This window comes from Canis lupus, chromosome 6, assembly GCF_048164855.1.
Source record: "Canis lupus baileyi chromosome 6, mCanLup2.hap1, whole genome shotgun sequence".
Classification (NCBI taxonomy): Eukaryota; Metazoa; Chordata; class Mammalia; order Carnivora; family Canidae; genus Canis; species Canis lupus.
Window position 1 is genome coordinate 24939333 of NC_132843.1, and position 18934 is coordinate 24958266.

The 18934-nt window shown below is 32.8% G+C and overlaps 1 protein-coding gene across 10 annotated transcripts in view; it reads right to left on the reverse strand.

Moving 5' to 3' along the window:
* Positions 1 to 18934, reverse strand: part of CCDC178 (coiled-coil domain containing 178) — a 419286-nt gene that overhangs the window by 304931 nt on the left and 95421 nt on the right. For all 10 annotated transcript variants that reach the window (XR_012032461.1, XR_012032460.1, XM_072829166.1 and 7 more), the window contains one exon: positions 11287 to 11440. Coding sequence is in view for 8 of the 10 variants with exons in the window: in XM_072829166.1 (XP_072685267.1) it covers positions 11287 to 11440 (154 nt within the window). In the remaining 2 variants the exon portion in view is untranslated. The remainder of the gene's footprint in view (positions 1 to 11286; positions 11441 to 18934) is intronic.

Genomic DNA, 18934 nt, shown 5'->3' on the forward strand with positions numbered 1-18934 from the left:
TTGAAATAATAGCACCCTTGGAAAATCCAAAATAAACAATGATAAAATTACCATAAATAATTTAAAAATCATTAAATTAGTAAAATATAAGTTAGCATTATTGATTTCATATACCCAAACATAACTAGTTATGAGAATTAATGAAAGATAAAACTTCCAATTAAAGTGCAACAAAATAACTAATTAGGCATAAACTTATCAAAAATATGGAGACCCTATTGAGAAAATCTTTTGAAAAATATTTCTAAAAGAAACAAAAGAAGAACTGAACAAATAGAATGGTATCATCTTACGGGCTTAAAATAATACATACCTGTTATTTCATAGTTCTGTAGGACAGAATGCTAGTGGACTAAGTAAATACCCTGTTTAGAGTCTCAAAGCTGAAAAGAAGTTTTCAGCAGGTCTGGGCTCCACTATAGAGACTCTAGGGAATGAGCCACTGCTAATCTCATTAAGATTATAGGTAGAATTCATTTTCCTTTCACATTTTCTATATGGCCCACTCCATTTTAAAGTCAGCAATGGCTGGTTGAGTGCTTATCATGCTCTGTGTGTCTTTGACTCCAGCTTCTGTTACATTTCCCTGATTTTTTCTATCCTCTTCCAAGAGGAAGAATAATCTTCTATAGCTCTCAGTTGCACTCTGTGGAATTTTATCCACCTGCTCGATGCTTGGTTCCACCACCTTCAGGGCTCTTGGTTTCACCATTTGAGTAATTCTTCCCTTTTTTTTTAAGATTTTATTCATTTATTCACGAGAGAGAGAGAGAGAGAGAGAGAGAGAGGCAGAGAGACACAGGCAGAGACACAGGCAGTGAAGCAGGCTCCATGCAGGGAACCTGATGTGGGACTCAATCCCGGGACTCCAGGATCACGCCCTGGGCTGAACGCAGGTGCTAAACCACTTAGCCACCCAGGGATCCCCTCATTCTTCCCTTTTAATGAAAGATAGCACATATTTGCAGTGGGACAATTTTATCAACCTGCTTCCTGCCAGCATAATCATGAGATCCAACAGGTTTATTTTATTTTATATACTCTCAGCCTCTTTTAGTACACAAGGCAACATTTTGTTGATATAAAAATCACAACATTGTGGGTCCCTCATGTATACCAGGGATTCATTCCTTCATTCATTCGTATATATGTGTGTGCGTATGTATGTATATATATGTTATGTACATATGCATAAAGCCTATATATGTTTATATATGTTTATGAATATGTACGTATGTGTGTGTGTCTGTATCCTATTAGATAGTGGGGAGAGGTCCAAAATATGTTTTAGATGAATAATCTCTTCTCAACTTTGGTTACACTGAAATAGTTGAGGGGCAATATCCTTATGTTTCCTTCTAGATTAAGAAATATGTGAATCACTTCACTTGAATTAAAAAAGAATTTCAATTAAAATTGATTAATAGTCATAAATTATACCCAAATATATTAACTAAAATTTTAGCAGTGACATAGAATATAGGCTTTTCCCCTAACATATATATATATAAGCCACCCCTACAACTAGAAAATGATTGAATTTATAACCTTATAGCATTTTTATCATTTAAAGAATACTAATGAAAGTAACCAATATTTATAGTACTTAATACAGAGGAACTGTCTCTAAGAGAACTTATACTTCACAGTATAAGAAATCCAATGAATAGTTTTATCTAAAAGTTAATCATAAGGCATCAGATGCATACAAAATCATTATGGGAATAACTTTTCTTAGCTCTCCATATGACTCAAATTATTGGAAAATTTCCAAAATCTATCTCTTTTTACAACATAGATAATGTCTGTTTAAGACAAAGTCAAGGAATTTTTATTCTAAGGAATAAATAAATCAGAAATGATACTAAGGATGGAAAACTCTCTATACTTACAACACAAACACCAAGAATTATTATGTATGGTTGCTTTTTTGATTTTTTTTAATTTACTTTTTAAAAGTTAGTATGTGCATAAAAAGAAACTATAAACCCCAAAAACAAGGAACAAAGTCATCCATATTCACAAACAGTTTACAGTTTGACTTCTAGGTCCCATGTGTGTATCTATACAACTAAGCATTTTAATGTAATTAAGATCATACAATTACGTATATGTTTTTTACACACCATGAATATTTATCATTTCAAAGTCCCAAAACTACAAGTATTTTGATAACTAAGAATAGACTACACCAACTCAATCTGAAAGAAAAAAATGTAATCCTGCCTTTCCTGGTGACAAAAAATGTCATAAAAGACAAAAATAGTAACTGGCTTCTCTATAAAGATAGTGGCAAAATTGCAATTAAAATACTGCATTCCCTTCATGTTCAATTAAAAATGAGACAAAGTAACAGAGTACACAAAGTATAATGCTTCTCAAAGAATTCATTATCCAATCTATACTATTAGCAAGGAGGTATGTTGCCACTAAATCACTTAGTATCTTTCTATAGTACAGCCAAAAGAGATGTACACACATTAACAGTTATCATTTAAATGTAAATATGAACACATTCACATACATCTCTCCCCCTATACTTCCTTGCACCCCTCTGCTGCCAACCTAACAAGTCCTGATGTAAATTTCTCAGAGACAGTTTAACAATTCCATGTCTAAGATGCTTCTTTCCTATCAATTATAACAAAAAGAAACCTATAAATTGGTTAATTCAATAGCTGTACATTTTATCTTTCATTGCACCTCAGGATATCTGAAAAGCTTAGATGTTACAAATAATGACCCTTGTCCACAATAAATACAGGTACTTTACAAAGACTTATCTATAATCTATAATTATAATCTAAAACTGTCTTCTAGATATGGAGATACTAGTTATAAGTCCTTCCCTTCACCCTTCCACTGCCCCCTCCACCATTTCAGTGACTAAGTAAAGCAAGACATCTAACTTTAGGAAGTGAATTAACAGACACCCCCTAAACAGTCCTTCCTAAAACCTAACAAAAGGGCACTTATAAAGCGACTATTTAACCATCCCTACTTTTTATATGGCTTCAGGCATTAGGACTTGTTTATCCTTTAATACATAGCAATATTAACTACAGTACACATACAGAACAATGGTTAGACAATCTGAACTTAGTTAAAGACTCATGGGCACAGAACCCACCCCACCCCCAGCCACCCAGTGAATAGTCAGCATATACTCCATGATATCAAGTTTAACAATTCTATTCCCAAGGGACGCCTGGGGGCTCAGCGGTTGAGCATCTGCCTTTGGCTCAGGTGTGATCCTGGAGTCCCACGTCGGGCTCCCTGCATGGAGCCTGCTCCCCACATCTCTGTGTGTGTGTGTGTGTGTGTGTGTGTGTGTGTGTGTGTCTCATGAATAAATAAATAAAAATCTTAAATAATAAAAATCCATTCCCCAAATACAATCATTCTTATGAATTAACAGAAGACTTAAAGGACAGGGAGCCCACTTCTCTCTCTGCTTATGTCTGTCTCTCTCTCCGTGTCTCTCATAAATAAATAAATAAATAAATAAATAAATAAATAAATAAATAAATAAATATCTTTAAAAAATTTCATTCCCAAAATACAATCATTCTTATGAATTAACAGAACACTTAAAGGATGTTACTTTAACTCTCTACTTTTGACCTGTTGTTCCCCTTTAAACATCTAGAAAACTAGATGTCTCAAGTAAGGATATATTTAGTTTGCCCACTGTAATATGTAGCAGCACTGAAGGAATACTCTGGCCTAGAATCCTTCCTCTTCCCATCTCTAGAAACCCAGGAGAAAGTATAAGTATCTGTAATGCTTAGAAAGAATTTTAACAATTTCATTTCCTCTAGTTGTTTTTAGAACAATCTTTCCTGTGAATTTAAACACAAAACTTACGTTCTCTGGTTTCTTTTCAGATATAAATCTTTCCGCCTTTTAAACACAAAGTGTACCCAATGTTTGTTTACTAACTACTTTTTCACACACTGGCAACCTTTTTTTTTTTTTAAGATTTTATTTATTTATTCATGGGAAACATACACACACACACACAGAGGCAGAGACACAGGTAGAGGAAGAAGCAGGCTCCATGCAGGGAGCCCGATGTGGGACTCAATCCCAGGACTCTAGGATTACACCCTGGGCCGAAGGCAGATGCTCAACCACTGAGTGGCAACCTTTTTAACATCTAGAAAGATGAGATGTTGTAAATTAGGATTCATTTGTCCTTTATATGTACAATATAATATACACAGCCAAATAAAACAAAACGCAGACATAGGGGACAATGGTTAATCCTGCCTAACTATAAACATACTGGTATTAAGCACTTTGCTCTTTCTTCTCCATCTTCCCCTAACAAGTACAAATATTATACAATTTGTACTGCTCTGAGAGGTGGTATGATTATATTTAAAGTTATTAAAATTCTTTCAGATTTAAAGAAACAATGTATAACCTGACCAACATTTAAAGTTATAACATTAGGTAAAAAGTTAAAATAGTATAAACTCAGATCTTAAATTGTGAACAGCTGCCATACAAGTTCCTGTGACAACAACTCTACAACATTAATAATATGAAAGCCAAGAAGTTAAATTAATGAAAGTATTGTTGTTAAAAAAGTGAGTTAATTTTAGAACATGTAAAAATGCAGGCAAATCATTCAAGCCCTATGAGAAATAAAGGCATACGATTCTTCCTTAAACCTCTTATACCATAATTCAACTTCTTTTTGTATATTATTTTTGTTAAAATGAACAGCTATGTTAATATTTAAGTTTTAGAAATACTTACCATAGCTTTGATTATAATACTTAAAAACTGAAAACATCCTAAATGTTCAATAATAAAGGTCTAAGAAACTCTCAATTATTAAAATTATATTGTAAAATATAAGATACTTTGGATAAGTTTTTATCTAAGGAGAACCATGTCATCAATTACTGTATGCATATGATAATATAGATTTTTTAATCTAGCAAAGCCAGTTTATGCACAACAAAATATTAGGAGTGACCACATCTGGATAGTGAAGTAATAAATCAGTATTTTTTTCTACTCACATGAGTATATTCTAAGCTCTGATGTACACACATTAAATATTTGTGCTATTCAAAAAATGCCTTAAAGTAATTTTAGCTAATAGTTTGTGTAATGACTCCTACCAGATTTTATGAGGGTTGTAAGGAAGAAAATAGGATCCCATATTAGTAATTTCACTGTAGTGTGGTGGTGAAAGCCTGGCTGGTAGTTATCTGAAGTGAGAACACAGGAGAGAAATCTGAGAGAGTGAATATAGAAAATCCTTTCAAGAAGTTCTGCTTCAAAGTGTAAGAAGAAATTCAATTGTTGCTCTTAGGGAATGATTTAAAAACAAAAAACAAAAATATTAAGCATTCAAACAGAGAAATGAAAGGGAAAAAGGAACAGAATAAGCCTAAAGGAATAAGAAAATAAATCATAACTACAGAAGCATACATTAACATTTTTAGAAGTTGGAAATTGTAGAGTTATGAAATCTAAGGACCATCTTATTTTTATTCTATTTTTAAAATTTGAAAATCTAATTTAAATAGTAAAAAATACATATACAGTTATTTAGAAATAAGAGATAAAGCATGAGAGCATTCTATATCATATCATAACAAATTCAAAATCTTAATCTACCTGGATTATTTCTAGGGCCATTAAATATTGCAAATTAACCTTAAGAAAAAATATATAGCCTGGTAAGACCAATCATGTGATGAAATAAAACAGCTTTCCATGATAAATAAAACAGTAATTCAAACAATTAAAAAATATAAAAACATCAGAGTTATATTTTCACTAAGGTGTTTTATAAAACTTTCAAGAAAAAGCTATTTAAATCCACATTAATTCTTCAGGTAATAAGAAAGGAAGAAAAGCTTCACAATTCATTTTTAAAAGCTAGTATAATCCTGATAAGAAAATCTATCAAATATAGCACAAATTAAGAACACTGGAATACATACTAACTTATGAATATGGATGCAAAATCTTAAATAAAATACTTGCAAATCAAACTCAGCAGTAAATTAAAGGAACAATAAACCATAACCAAGCAGAGTCATCTCAAGAATTTAAAAAAGATTTAATATTAATATAATACATCACTTCAATAGGTCAAATGGGAAATTCTTTAAAATCTTCACAGATGCTCCCAAAGCAACATCTATTCCTGGTAAACTGTTTTTATAACCTAAGTATATTTTTAAAATCTTTTTAAAAATGATGATAAGCATATATTTGAAATCAACATTTAGATAACATTAAGCACTTCTTTAAAATAAGAAATGAAATAAAGTCAGTTTCTAGATTTTTAAAATATTTTAGAAATAAGTCACACAGGGATTGAAATTTTATGATGAAAAAATCAGCATTATGTACTTTCATAAATATTATCACATTTTACCCATATTATTATATTGAAACAATATCAAAAATTGCATTGTAGATTGGCTCTACCATGTAACAGCTTGTGTCCATCAAGAATTTACTCTCCCTCTTTAGACCAGTTTCTTATTTGGTAAGCTGTCACTGATAATTATTGGCTTACCTATTTTTAAGAAATAAGTTGCTTAATTCAGAAGATTTTAAGGTAAAATATGAATCAAAAAGTAAAACTGCTGGATGTTTTGTGGTTTTTGGATTTATACTATATACTCAATAAAGTAGTAATAAAACATTTCTACTAAAAAAATCAATATCTAAAAAAGAAAACAGAAGTATACATAATAAAGGAATTCACTTATTTACAACCTTTACCTGCAATCTGATTTATTTTAAAAAAGTATTATGTACCTGCCACTGTTCAGTAAAATATGAAAATCACAAAGATTTTCTAAATTTTTAAAAGCCATTTTTTTATTATCTCATGAAATTACTGGATAAAATGAAATGTAGATGGTTGTTTGTTTTTTTTAATAACACAAGAAACTAAGAGTTATGGATGATGAAATTATGTTCTAAACAAAATTCTGAACTGTGGTAGAAGTACATGTCAAAGAAAACATGAGAAAAGAATTTACAGAAAATCTGTACTTTTACATTTAAAAAGAATTTGATCTTGACAATATTTTTAAAGTCCTGAATCAATTTCATGGTGTTTTCTAGCCTACAAAAGCTACTGTTTATAGAAATGAGAAGGAAAAATGTGTTTTCATAGATACAATGACAACATAAATTTTTAAAAAGTATATGTTAATGAGGTAAAGACTAGACTGGAAGTATGATATGCCTTGAAACTTTAAAAAATCAGTTAGGTTGTATGTGCAATTAGGCAGCACAAATCTTTTACTTTTCTCTTGAACTAGAAGTTTCAATTGCATACCAAAAAATAATGCATGGAAGTGATGCACATCATTGCTTTTAATTGAGTGCTTAAAATGCACTCTTTGAAATTCTAGCTTAAAGGTTTTTATAATGTGCAAAATGCAGGAAAAATATTAATATATCTAAACTTAATCATGTTCTGATCTTCCTCAGGAAGTATGACAGTCCCCAAACGATTTCTATAATTGAAAAAATATTACTAACCTTATAAAATATGGTCGTAATATCTATCAGAAATAACATTTTGTTAAGGTCACACTTGCCATTTTAGAGATGATCAAAGAAATAAATTTATTGTTTGTAGGCTTGGTGAATGAATTTACCATTTCTGAAAACATTTTATTAACAATGATACTCTTTAAGATGACAAATTTCAGCATGATTAGGAAATTGAGATCGTAACTATTTGACAATACTATATAATATTGTAAAAATCATTGGTTGTGCTATATTTCCCTGATGTTTATAGTTGTCCCTAGAAAGAAATTATACATAAGAATGCTACATTCATTATTTTAAATCTTCACAGATTATCTTGAATGTATACACTGTACATTCCACACTTCACAAAATTCTTTCCAGGATCACACCGTGATGCTTCTTTTTCTCCACTTATTCCTCCTTCTCTCTTTCCTTTCCTTCTTCCTTTATCCTATCTTCCCTACCTTCCCTCCTTTCCTTCCTTTCATTTATTCACCGGTTAACTCACTCATTCAGAAAGCATGAAATGCCTTTTGAGTGCCTGATTTGGCATTTTATTGAGTATCTAATATAGGACAGACATTGTGTATGTTACACAGAGGAAACAAAAATTACAACGCATCTCCTATCTTTGAAAACATTATAGTCTAAAAAGAAGTAGACAGGTAATCACTGACTTCAATAGTGTTGTCAGTACCAGTATGGAGGTAAACATAGAGTACAATTAGAGTACAAAGCAGACAGAAGAAAGTGAAAGACTGTTTCATCCAGAGTTAGAGGAAAAAGGGTAGCTATAAAGAAGTTTGAGAGAGAAACAAGGGCAAATCGAAGAGATACTTGCATTACTATTTAAGATCAGTTTCTTCTCATTCATTGTTCCCTTGTCATCCCCTCTAGCACTGTGGCCCAGTGTATTTTGGTTTAGTATTTTCAACCTTGCCTATTTCTGGATTCTTCTACATTGCCTATGCAGTGATGTAAGTCATGTCCATATTAATTTAGGTGCATATTCCCTACACTGCACGAATGAGAACAAAATAAAGACATTTTCAGGGAAACAAAATTTTGAAAATACCAAATCTACCTCACTAACTCGTAAAAGATACACTTTAGTTACAAAAAAAAAATAATGCAATTAGGAATGTTTTATAAACAAAAAGAGTTGTGTGCAAAATGTTACACTGGGAAAATGTAATCAAATATTTATTGTGTAAATTAATAAAAAATATCGTAATAGAAGGATTATTAAATAAGATAAGCAAAACATGATGGAAGATAAACTATGTATCAAGAAAAAATCATAAGGTCCTCAAACTGTCAGGAAGACATTAAAGATATTATGTTTCATAAGCAGTAAATAAAATATGTATTCCAAAACTTCTAAGAATTTATAGCTTAAAATATAATAATAAAATATATCATAAGCAAAAAACTTAATTCTAAACATTCTAAACTTAGTTTCATCTAAAATATGGCTACAAATTATATAAACCAGAAATAACAGAAAAACAGAAAAAGTAAGAAAAAAATTCACTATTACATTGAAATTTTTTAATGCAGCTCTCAGTAATTGATACATCAGTCAGAAAATAAATCAGAATAATAAAAGAATTAAATAAGGGAATTAACACAGTTTACAAAATGAACCTATTTAGAATTGTACCCTGCTACACAGAAAAGATTTTTCCCAAATAAAATATTTATCCAAATTATCCATGTAGTAGGACAATAATTAAGCCTTCATAAATTTTAAATAATATCTACTATATAGACTACATCTATAAACAAATCAAAATTACATTAAAAATTTATTTTAAAAAATAACTGTACAATTCATTGACGATATAAGGACTAATTTATCTAGGATTAATCTCAGGTTGATTTCCCAGAGAGAGTTTGCCTTCTACAAAATTCCAAGGAACTGCTTAAGGTTCGATTTAGAAAAACTACCCAAATAAATAGACAGATAGATCATGTTTATGTTTAGGTATCCCCATCATAAAGATTTCATTTTTCAATCATATACTCCATAAATGAATATGATTCCAATCATAATTCCAATAAAACTTCTGAAGGAAATGAGTAAGATAACACTGAAATTTATATGGAAGGACAAAGGTCAAGAACAGCCTAAAACTCATAAGGAAACATTAAGACTGAAGGATTCACCATAATAAATAATCAAAACTCATTACAGAAGCTTAGTAATGTAGACATGAAGTATTGAGGTAAAGATGGTTAAGTAAACCAAACAAATAAAAAATAGAAAAGATCCACACATATATGGAAGCCTCACATGTGACAGAGATGGCACTGAATATTAATACATAAATACATTAAATTATATTGCAACAAATATTGCAACAATTTGTTTTTTATTTAAGAAAGAAAATATAAAAATAAAATATAAAAAAGAAGAAAATGTAGTTGGAACCTCAACTTCACACTATATCCTTATATGAATTTCATATTGATTATGCTTCACATGTGGCAAGTGAAAATGCATTCCCAAAATTCTAGGTAGTTTCTTACTTCCAAACTTATAAGTAAAAGATATGTGCAAAAATATCAGTTCTGAATTTTTTAATATAATTTCATCTAGAAGCATCATATAAATATGAAAAGCCAAATTTCAAAACATTTAGAATAAAGTACCAGAGAACATATTTTGACTTCAAGGTAGAAAAAAATTCTTAAATTCAGAAAAGCACAAAGGTCAAAGGAAAATATTTATAACTTTTACTAGACTAAAACTGAAGATTCTCTTTATCAGAAGTTACCATAAATGAAAGAAGACTGGATAAAACTATCTTCAATATATGTAACTTTAAAGTATTAAGTATTGATAATATACAACAAATTCATATAAATTAGTCAAAATATAATCACTCAACAAATGGAAAAATATCAGCAGCAGCCTTTTTACAAAAAAGAAAATACAAATGACCTCCAAAAAGCCATTAAACATGCTTAGTCTCACTCTTAATTATGAATTTTAAAAATTTAAGGAGACACAATTAAAGAGTATATAGATAGAAGTATATAAAGTATTATAATAGAAATATTATAATACAACGTGGCAATTGAAAAAAACATGCAATTTTAACTCTAACTAGAAATGTCAACTAGTACAGAATGTGTTTATTATTGTCTTGCACTATAGTATTATTTCTTTTAACCATTTTATCAATTTCTTTTACTATTACTTCTTTTACTATAGTGAATGAGATATGGCAGAAGAGGAAGTCAGGGAAGATGAGTCTTAAGGGAGGGTCAGAGTGATACTAAGCCTAAGAGGACTCAACCTTCCATTCCTGATTTAAAGATGAAGGGAACCACCAACCTGGGAAGCAAGCAGCCTCTAAAAGCTGTGAATGATCCCAGGCCAATAGCCACCAAGGAAACAATGACTTCAGTTCTAAAATCGAGGAAACTGCATCTTGCCAAAACTAAATGAGCCTGAGAGCAGATTCATCCTAAAGTCTCCAGAAAGAAATGCAGGGCTGCTAAAAGCTTGATTTCAGCCTGAGAAGACCCAGAATATAGAAACCAGCAAAGACATGACCCAGAGAAACCTCGAGATAATAAGTGGGTGTCATTTCAAGCTGCTAAAATTCTGGTAATTTGTTATGTAGTAAGAGAAAATCAATATAGACAGAAAATTGGCTGTTACTTCATTACTGATAGTAAGTTTTAACAGCTATGGCTTAAAACTAAAATCTGTATTTTTTTAAATTTTTAAATATGAAAACCCACCGTTTTTGATAAAGCAGATAATTCATCTTTTGATGTCTTTGTTTCCTTCAATGCTTCAGTCACTGCTTCTTCATTCTCTTCAATACTAACATTAACATTTTCTATTGCTGTAGAGTAGTGACTACGTAGAGCAGTAAGTTTCTCTTTCTCTCTCCTAAGAGGAAACACATTTGGTTTTATCCACAATGAAAGGAAAATCATGTTTAAAACTATATGTAAATTAGCTTCTGACTTAACAATGTACATTAATGGCATTTACCTATTCATAAAATTTCTCCCATCCCAAAGCAACTTCTTAAAAGTACCATTTAGAATCAAGAAGTAAATGGTGAGAAAAAATTCACCAGGTGTATTTGTTTCCAATGGAATAAACTTAGAGAAAAATAATTTCTAAATTATTTAAAATAAATCATCTTTTGATTTGATTTCAGGTGATAGAGCTAACCACCTTTGATTCAGAGGGTGGGCAGTACAGGGATGGAAAGGCGAGAAAAAAAGAGAAGATTTAGAAGTGAAAAGTCCACACATTATTAAAGTCCTAGCTTACTGTTTTGTCTTTCTCAGTCTTAGAGGTAAAATGGAGGAAACTGCAGCTTAGAAAAACAATAGATTTTTTTTTTAAATTGCCAAGGAATATTTTGCTCTTATATGATCTTCCACGAAGAAAGCCAGAGCTAACCTGTGATCCACATAATCCTGCCTCTTATCTAGTAGGTAGAAAACACATTCCAAATGTCTCTTAAGACAAGGGTGTTACGGTTTAATATACATAAAAAATATGGTGAGAAAATGACAAAATTATCATTTCCATAAAATATCAGCAAGAAATACAGATAATTCCACCTGGAATTAGCCCAGGTTCTTATACACTAACTCTGATTTTAGGAGTAGAGTCAAATGAAACTGAAAGATACAACCTCAATATCAAAATGAAAATTAAAACAATAAACAAATAAGCAAAAGGATTCTTCTTTACCCTTCCATGTCTGGAGAGTATAGGTCTCCCTATCAGAATTCTGGAAGCCAAGTAGATAATGAGAGGTGGGTAATCGCAGCATTCAAAATATGTTTGGTTGAATTTCCTTCCTTTGAAATAAATTTTTCATTTCTCAATGGTATCTATTTCCCTCAGGTCAGACAATAAACTATGAACTCTGACTAAGAAGTGGAAACTGCCCAGTGTCATCAAATTCAGAAACTAAGTACTATTTTAGTTGTCTCTTTATCCTGATTTCCTAAAGTTGATGCCACCAATTCCTCAGCCTTTTAAGGATTTTTCAGGGTAAAAGTTTGCCACTAGTGCCCCCAGGCACCAGTAGTTCAGCCTTTATCATTCTTGTATCTGCTAAATCAGAATAAATTTAGAAGAATAAAATGGGATGAATCCTTCTACCTGTTAAAAGTTACAATGTAAAGCAATCAAGATACTAAAAAGCCTATGTAGTATGCTTCTATTCACATGGATTTCATGAACAGGCAAAACTAAGTCTGGAGATCAAAGTCAGAATGAAGATGATCTCTTTGGGGTGGAAGGCGGCAGTTGTATGGACTGGGAAAGAGAACAAGAGAAAGTTCTAGTATGCTGAAAACTTTCTATACCTTAACCAGGGACATGGTTACATGCATATGTACAGATTTTTAAAATATTCAATGTAGGGGATCCCTGGGTAGCTCAGCAGTTTAGTGCCTGCCTTTGGCCCAGGGCGTGATCCTGGAGTCCCGGGATCGAGTCCCACATCGGGCTCCCTGTGTGGAGCCTGCTTCTCCCTCTGCCGGTGTCTCTGCCTCTCTGTGTGTGTGTGTCTCTAATGAATAAATAAATAAAATCTTTAAAAAAAATTTCAATGTATACACTTGATAGCATATGTAATCATGTTTATATAATGTGTATTCTCAATTAATTTAAAAAATAGTGAACAATAAACACATCTCTAAAATGTTATTTAATACATCATTTATGACTCCTCTAATGCTTACAGTAAATCTTACTTACTAAATTTAGATGAGAAGAAAATCATCAAAGGACTTTTATGATTTATTTATTTTTAAAGACCCCAAGACCTGGGATCAAGACCTGAGCCAAAAGCAGATGTTCAACTACTAAGCCACCCAGGTACCCGGATTTTAAAATATTTCTGTTAGAAAATGATAGATGAAGCAGACCAACATAAGGAGAACACTCCTTGTTATCACACTCCTGCTTGTTAACAGGTTGATTTTCAAGGGTTTATTGGACTGAGCCTAGACTGTATCCTTGCCATGTGGGCTTCTCTATAGAGCATCTCAAAACATGGCAGCTAAATTCATCAGAGCAAATACACAACAGAACAATAAAGTACTAGCAAGAAAAAAGTCACGGTTCTTACAATTTAATCATCAAGGTGATATCCCATCACTTTTACTTTATTTATTAGAAGATACTCACCAGATCTAACCCACATGCAAGGGGACATGATTTTAGGAAAGAATATCACAAGGCAGATATCACTGAAAAGTCATGTCAGAAGCTGCTAACTAACCATAGAGCTCTTTGGTATTTACAGTTTCCATAGTTGGAGGTTGGTGAGGTGATACCTATGGCTTTCGCATCAGACCCAGAATACAACAGAATGATACAGGTAATATACTAGAAAAAAGTCTTCAGAAGGTTTAAAAATATAGAAAATATGAGAAAATGATCAAGAAACATGGAAGATACTATAAGAAAAACTAGTATGTGTTTGAGTCCTGAAAGAAATAGAAAATGGGACCAAGGCATTGTTTGAAAAGATAATGACTGAAAATGCCCAGGGATAATAATTATAATACATAGGTTCAATAATATTGGAAGACTAACAAATCCCAACAAAGAAAAATCATTCCACACCTAAAGTGCCTTAACAAAGTAAAGTTAACAAATTTTCAAAATCAAGGGATGATCTTATAAGTAAAGTATAGGCACACCTGGCTCAGCGGTTGAGCGCCTGCCTTTGGCCCAGGGCATGATCCTGGAGTCCCATGATCGAGTCCCACATCAGGCTCCCTGCATGGATCCTGCTTCACTGTCTGCCTGTGTCTCTGCCTCTCTCTCTCCCTGTGTGTGTCTCTCATGAATAAATAAATTTTTTTTTTTAAAGCAAAGTATAGAGTAGTTGCATAGCAATCAGTTAAAAGGTCAATATGCTTCTTAACAGTAAAAATGAAAATCACGTTACAGAGTGATGTATTTATTAATATATTAAAGGTCAATTAAGAATCAAGAAATCAGGGACACCTGGGTGGCTCAGCAGTAGAGTGTCTGCCTTTGGCTCAGGGCGTGATCCCGGGTTCCCAGATCGAGTCCCACATCACACTCCCTGCATGGAGCCTGCTTCTCCCTCTGCCTATGTCTCTGCCCCTCTGTCTCTCTGTCTCTCATGAATAAATAAATAAAGTATTTTTAAAAAAGAATCAAGAAATCTATGAAAATAGAAATTATTCTTCAAATAAAAACTCAAAATTTGGTATGAGCAGAACCTTACTGAAGAGTATAATTAAGGACCTCTCCAACTATAAAGCACTGCCAGATACAGTCTATGATGAAAAAGTCTATGAAGGAAAAAGGAACAAAGAAGAGTTTTATTTTGAGGGTATATCTAAAAAACAACCTTGACTGTTTAAAACAATAACAACAAGCATGTCTGAGTGCCTCAGTTAGTTAAGTGTCTGCTTTCAGCTCAGGTCATGATTCCAGGGCCCTGAGATTGAGCACCACAAACCCCCATCTTCCATCTGGCTCACTGCTCAGTGGGGAGTCTGCTTCTCCCTCACCCTCTGCATCTCCCCCACCCCACCAAACTAATGTTCTCATTCTCTCTCAAATAAATAAATAAAATCTTTAAAAATAAATAAATAAAACAGTAACAACAATGTTCTCATGGGTTATAAAAATGAAACAGTCCAGAACAACAATAAATACCTATTCAGTGGTAATGTGATAACTACAGTAAAAATTTTCCTAAGTCCTTTTCTTGTCTAGCATGTTAACAGTGTCTTTGGAGTTTGATATCTAAGTTTACATGTGATAATTAATAGGGTTTCCTACAAGAAGACTAGGAACAAAACTGTAACTGCCAAACTGGAAAAGGAAAAAATAACAAAAACTAATGTGAAAGACCAAAAAAGAATAAGAAATAAAACACATGGGGGCAAATACATGGTTGTTTAAATCCAAATGTATTAGTTATTTGTGAATACATTTAATGGCCCACCTTTAAAAATGTTGGCAACTGATAAAAAAGACTATCTACATAATGACAAGAGATATGTATAAAACATAGGAGCTCAAAAATATTGAAATTTAAAAACGGAAAATATCTCCCAGATAAACATCAAGAGACAAAGATAATGAAACTATATTACCATCTTAATTGAGTTTAAGGCAAAAAGTATTCCAAGAATCAATTCACAATGATGAATAAAGTTAATCATCTCCCATAACGATATAACAACTTTAAACTTGTATGAACCTGAGAGAGCTTCAAAATGTAAAGCAAAAACTGATGGCATTAAAAAAAAAAAAAAAAAAGATGTAGAGAGACACATCCATCACAGTAGGTGATTTTACCACACTTTTCTTAATAATAGAAAAAGTAGTAAAAATCAGTAATGATATGGAACAGTGTTTCTCAAACATCACCTTGGGATTTTTTTAAAATGCAAATTCTCATTCAATAGGTCTGAATTGTGCCTGAGATTCTGCATTTTGAAGAAGCACCCAGGTAAAGGTGATGCTGTTGGTCCATAGATCACACCTAAAATAGCAAGGATAGCTATTTGTATAAGATTAGCCTCTATGATTAGTAAATTTGACCTAACGAAACAGTAACCAATATTATATTCAATAAGTATATAAGGAATATTTACCAAAAAATTAAAAAACAACCCAAGTCATTGAGCCAAAAATGAAGACTCAGTGATTTTCAGTGGGTTGAAACTATGTTTCCTGACCAAAATACAAATTCAGCTGGGAAAGCAATAATAAAAAGGTAATTATAAAATTAGAAATCCACAAAAAATTTTTAAATGTATATTTTAATAACCTATGGATCAAAGAAGATATCAAAATGAAAATTAAAAATACATGTGGGGATCCCTGGGTGGCGCAGCGGTTTGGCGCCTGCCTTTGGCCCAGGGCGCGATCCTGGAGACCCGGGATCGAGTCCCACATCGGGCTCCCAGTGCATGGAGCCTGCTTCTCCCTCTGCCTGTGTCTCTGCCTCTCTCTCTCTCTGTAACTATCATAAATAAATAAATAAAAAATTAAAAAAAAATAAATAAAAAAATAAAAAATAAAAATACATGTAACTGAATGAAAATGAAATATAACAAATCAGGGTTGCTACAAAAGTGATTAATTTATTAAATATTAGACAATACTTAAAACAGACGTTGTATGTAAGGAAATATAAATATCTTAATAAATGGATGCTATCTAGATCACAGAACTATGTATAAACTTTATGTTCTTCATCTTGCTTGTGTTTACTTGATTCTAGCTCTACGTGAATATGATTTTTTCTAAATCATTAATCAATTTGAATAAATAAAGATTTTATTATGACACACTAGATCATAAAGAATTTACAGTGCACAAAAGAAATTACAATATCATAAAACACACACACAAAAAAGAATATCATAAAACACAAATACATCAAAAATGCAGTAAAAAACACCACCAATTACTAAAATGCAAAATAATACTATATATATTTTAACATACTTCATTTCATTAGAAATCAAACAAATGCAAATTGAAATACTTGGATGCTATTTATCATTAATATACAGCTACATAATTTGTTCTTAATAATATCTCATGCTGGAGACTTTTTTTAAAATAGCCACTTTGCACATACATAGGAGTGATGCATATTTGTTATACACAACTATAGGCAATTTAACAATATGTATGAAGAGTTTTAAAATGACACAGGGAGGCTGGGAAGATGGTGGGGTAGGAGGATGTTAAACTTGCCTCCTCCCATGGCTACAACTAGATAACTCTCACATCAGTGTAAATAACCCAGAAAATGACCTGAACACTGGCAGAACAAACTCCATAACTAAAGGTAGAGAAAAAGCCACATCCAAGAAGGTAGAACAGGCAGAGAAATGTATTTGGATTTGAAGCAAAACAGACCATGGCCATTGGCAGCAGGAAGGGAGCCAGTTGCTTAGAGAAGGGCAAGAAACAGACTATCACACTGGGGAGCCAAAGGGGAATGTTATGGGAATCCCCATAACATTTGGCTTTGAAACCAAGAGGGGCCTAATCATGTGAATACTTAGAGCCAGTGGGACTTAAAGCCTGGAATTCTAAAACTCAGCTGGCTCTGCTATGGGAGAGCCTGGAGGGCAATAGGAAGTTGAGTCTCTGCCCTTAAAGAGACAGCAGGATAAACAGCCACCAGGGATACAAGATGGAAGCAGCAGTTTGAAAAATGTCTAGGACATACAGAAAGGAGGGTTATTTACTCATCTTACAGTGTGTATCATAGAAGCAGGGATAGCAGGGAAACCTCTCCAGGAACAAAGGAGCTGGCAGGTGCCTTTTCCCTTCCTGGCCCCCCAACATAAACATGCAGCCACCTATAGGAATAGCACAGCAACAATGCTCCCTACCTAATTTGTCTATACCAAGTCCTGGCCCCTCTAACTACAGCACCATCTTATTTGTCCCTTCCAATCATGCTCGCCATGTCCCTGCACTGTGAGGCCCCTGCCCAGAATACTGGTGCAAACCCTGCCAAAACGATGTCATTTATTCATGCCCCATGTGGGGCCTAAGTTCTGACAGCAGGGTTGGCAGGTCTCATTTTGCAAGCAGACCAGCATGCCCCTTGTTAAAATGTGCCCCATCTAGTTGGGACGAAACACCACCCACAACAAGCAAAGAGAACTTCTGCAAATGACTCCACTGAAGGAAAGAGTGGCCAGAACACAACACCAGGGCATAGGCAACACACATAGGAGACACTCCCTAAAGTGCCAGGTCCTGGGGAACACTGCCTTGCAAGGAACACTAGGACTTCTTCTTCATAAGGCCATTACCATCAAGAGCAGGAGACAGCTTACTTTCCTAATATAGAAACTGACAGAGAGAGCTAGACAAAATGAGGAGACCGAGGAATATGGTCGCAAATGAAAGAACAAGATAAAATGACAGCAAGAGACCTAAGCAAAACCATTAAGTAATATGGCCAGTAGAAAACTTAAAGTGATGTTTATAAAGATAACCAATGGACTTGAGAAAAGAATGAAGAACATCAGTGAGGCCCTTAACAAAAAGACAAAAAAGAACCAATCAAAGATGAAGAACATAATAACTGAAATTAAAAATACACTTGATAGAATAAATAGTAGGCTAGAGGAAGTAGAGGAACAAATTAATGATCTAGAAGACAGAGTAACAGAAAACAATCAAGCTGAGCAAGTAATAGAAAAAAGAATTATACAAATTAAGAACAGACTTAGGAAACTCCATCAAACATATTACCATTTGCATTATAGAGATCACAGAACGAGAGAGTGAAAACGGGGCAGAAAACTTATTTGAAGAAAGAATAACTGAAAACTTCCCTACTCTGCAGAAGGAAACAAATATCCAGATCCAGAAGGCACAAAA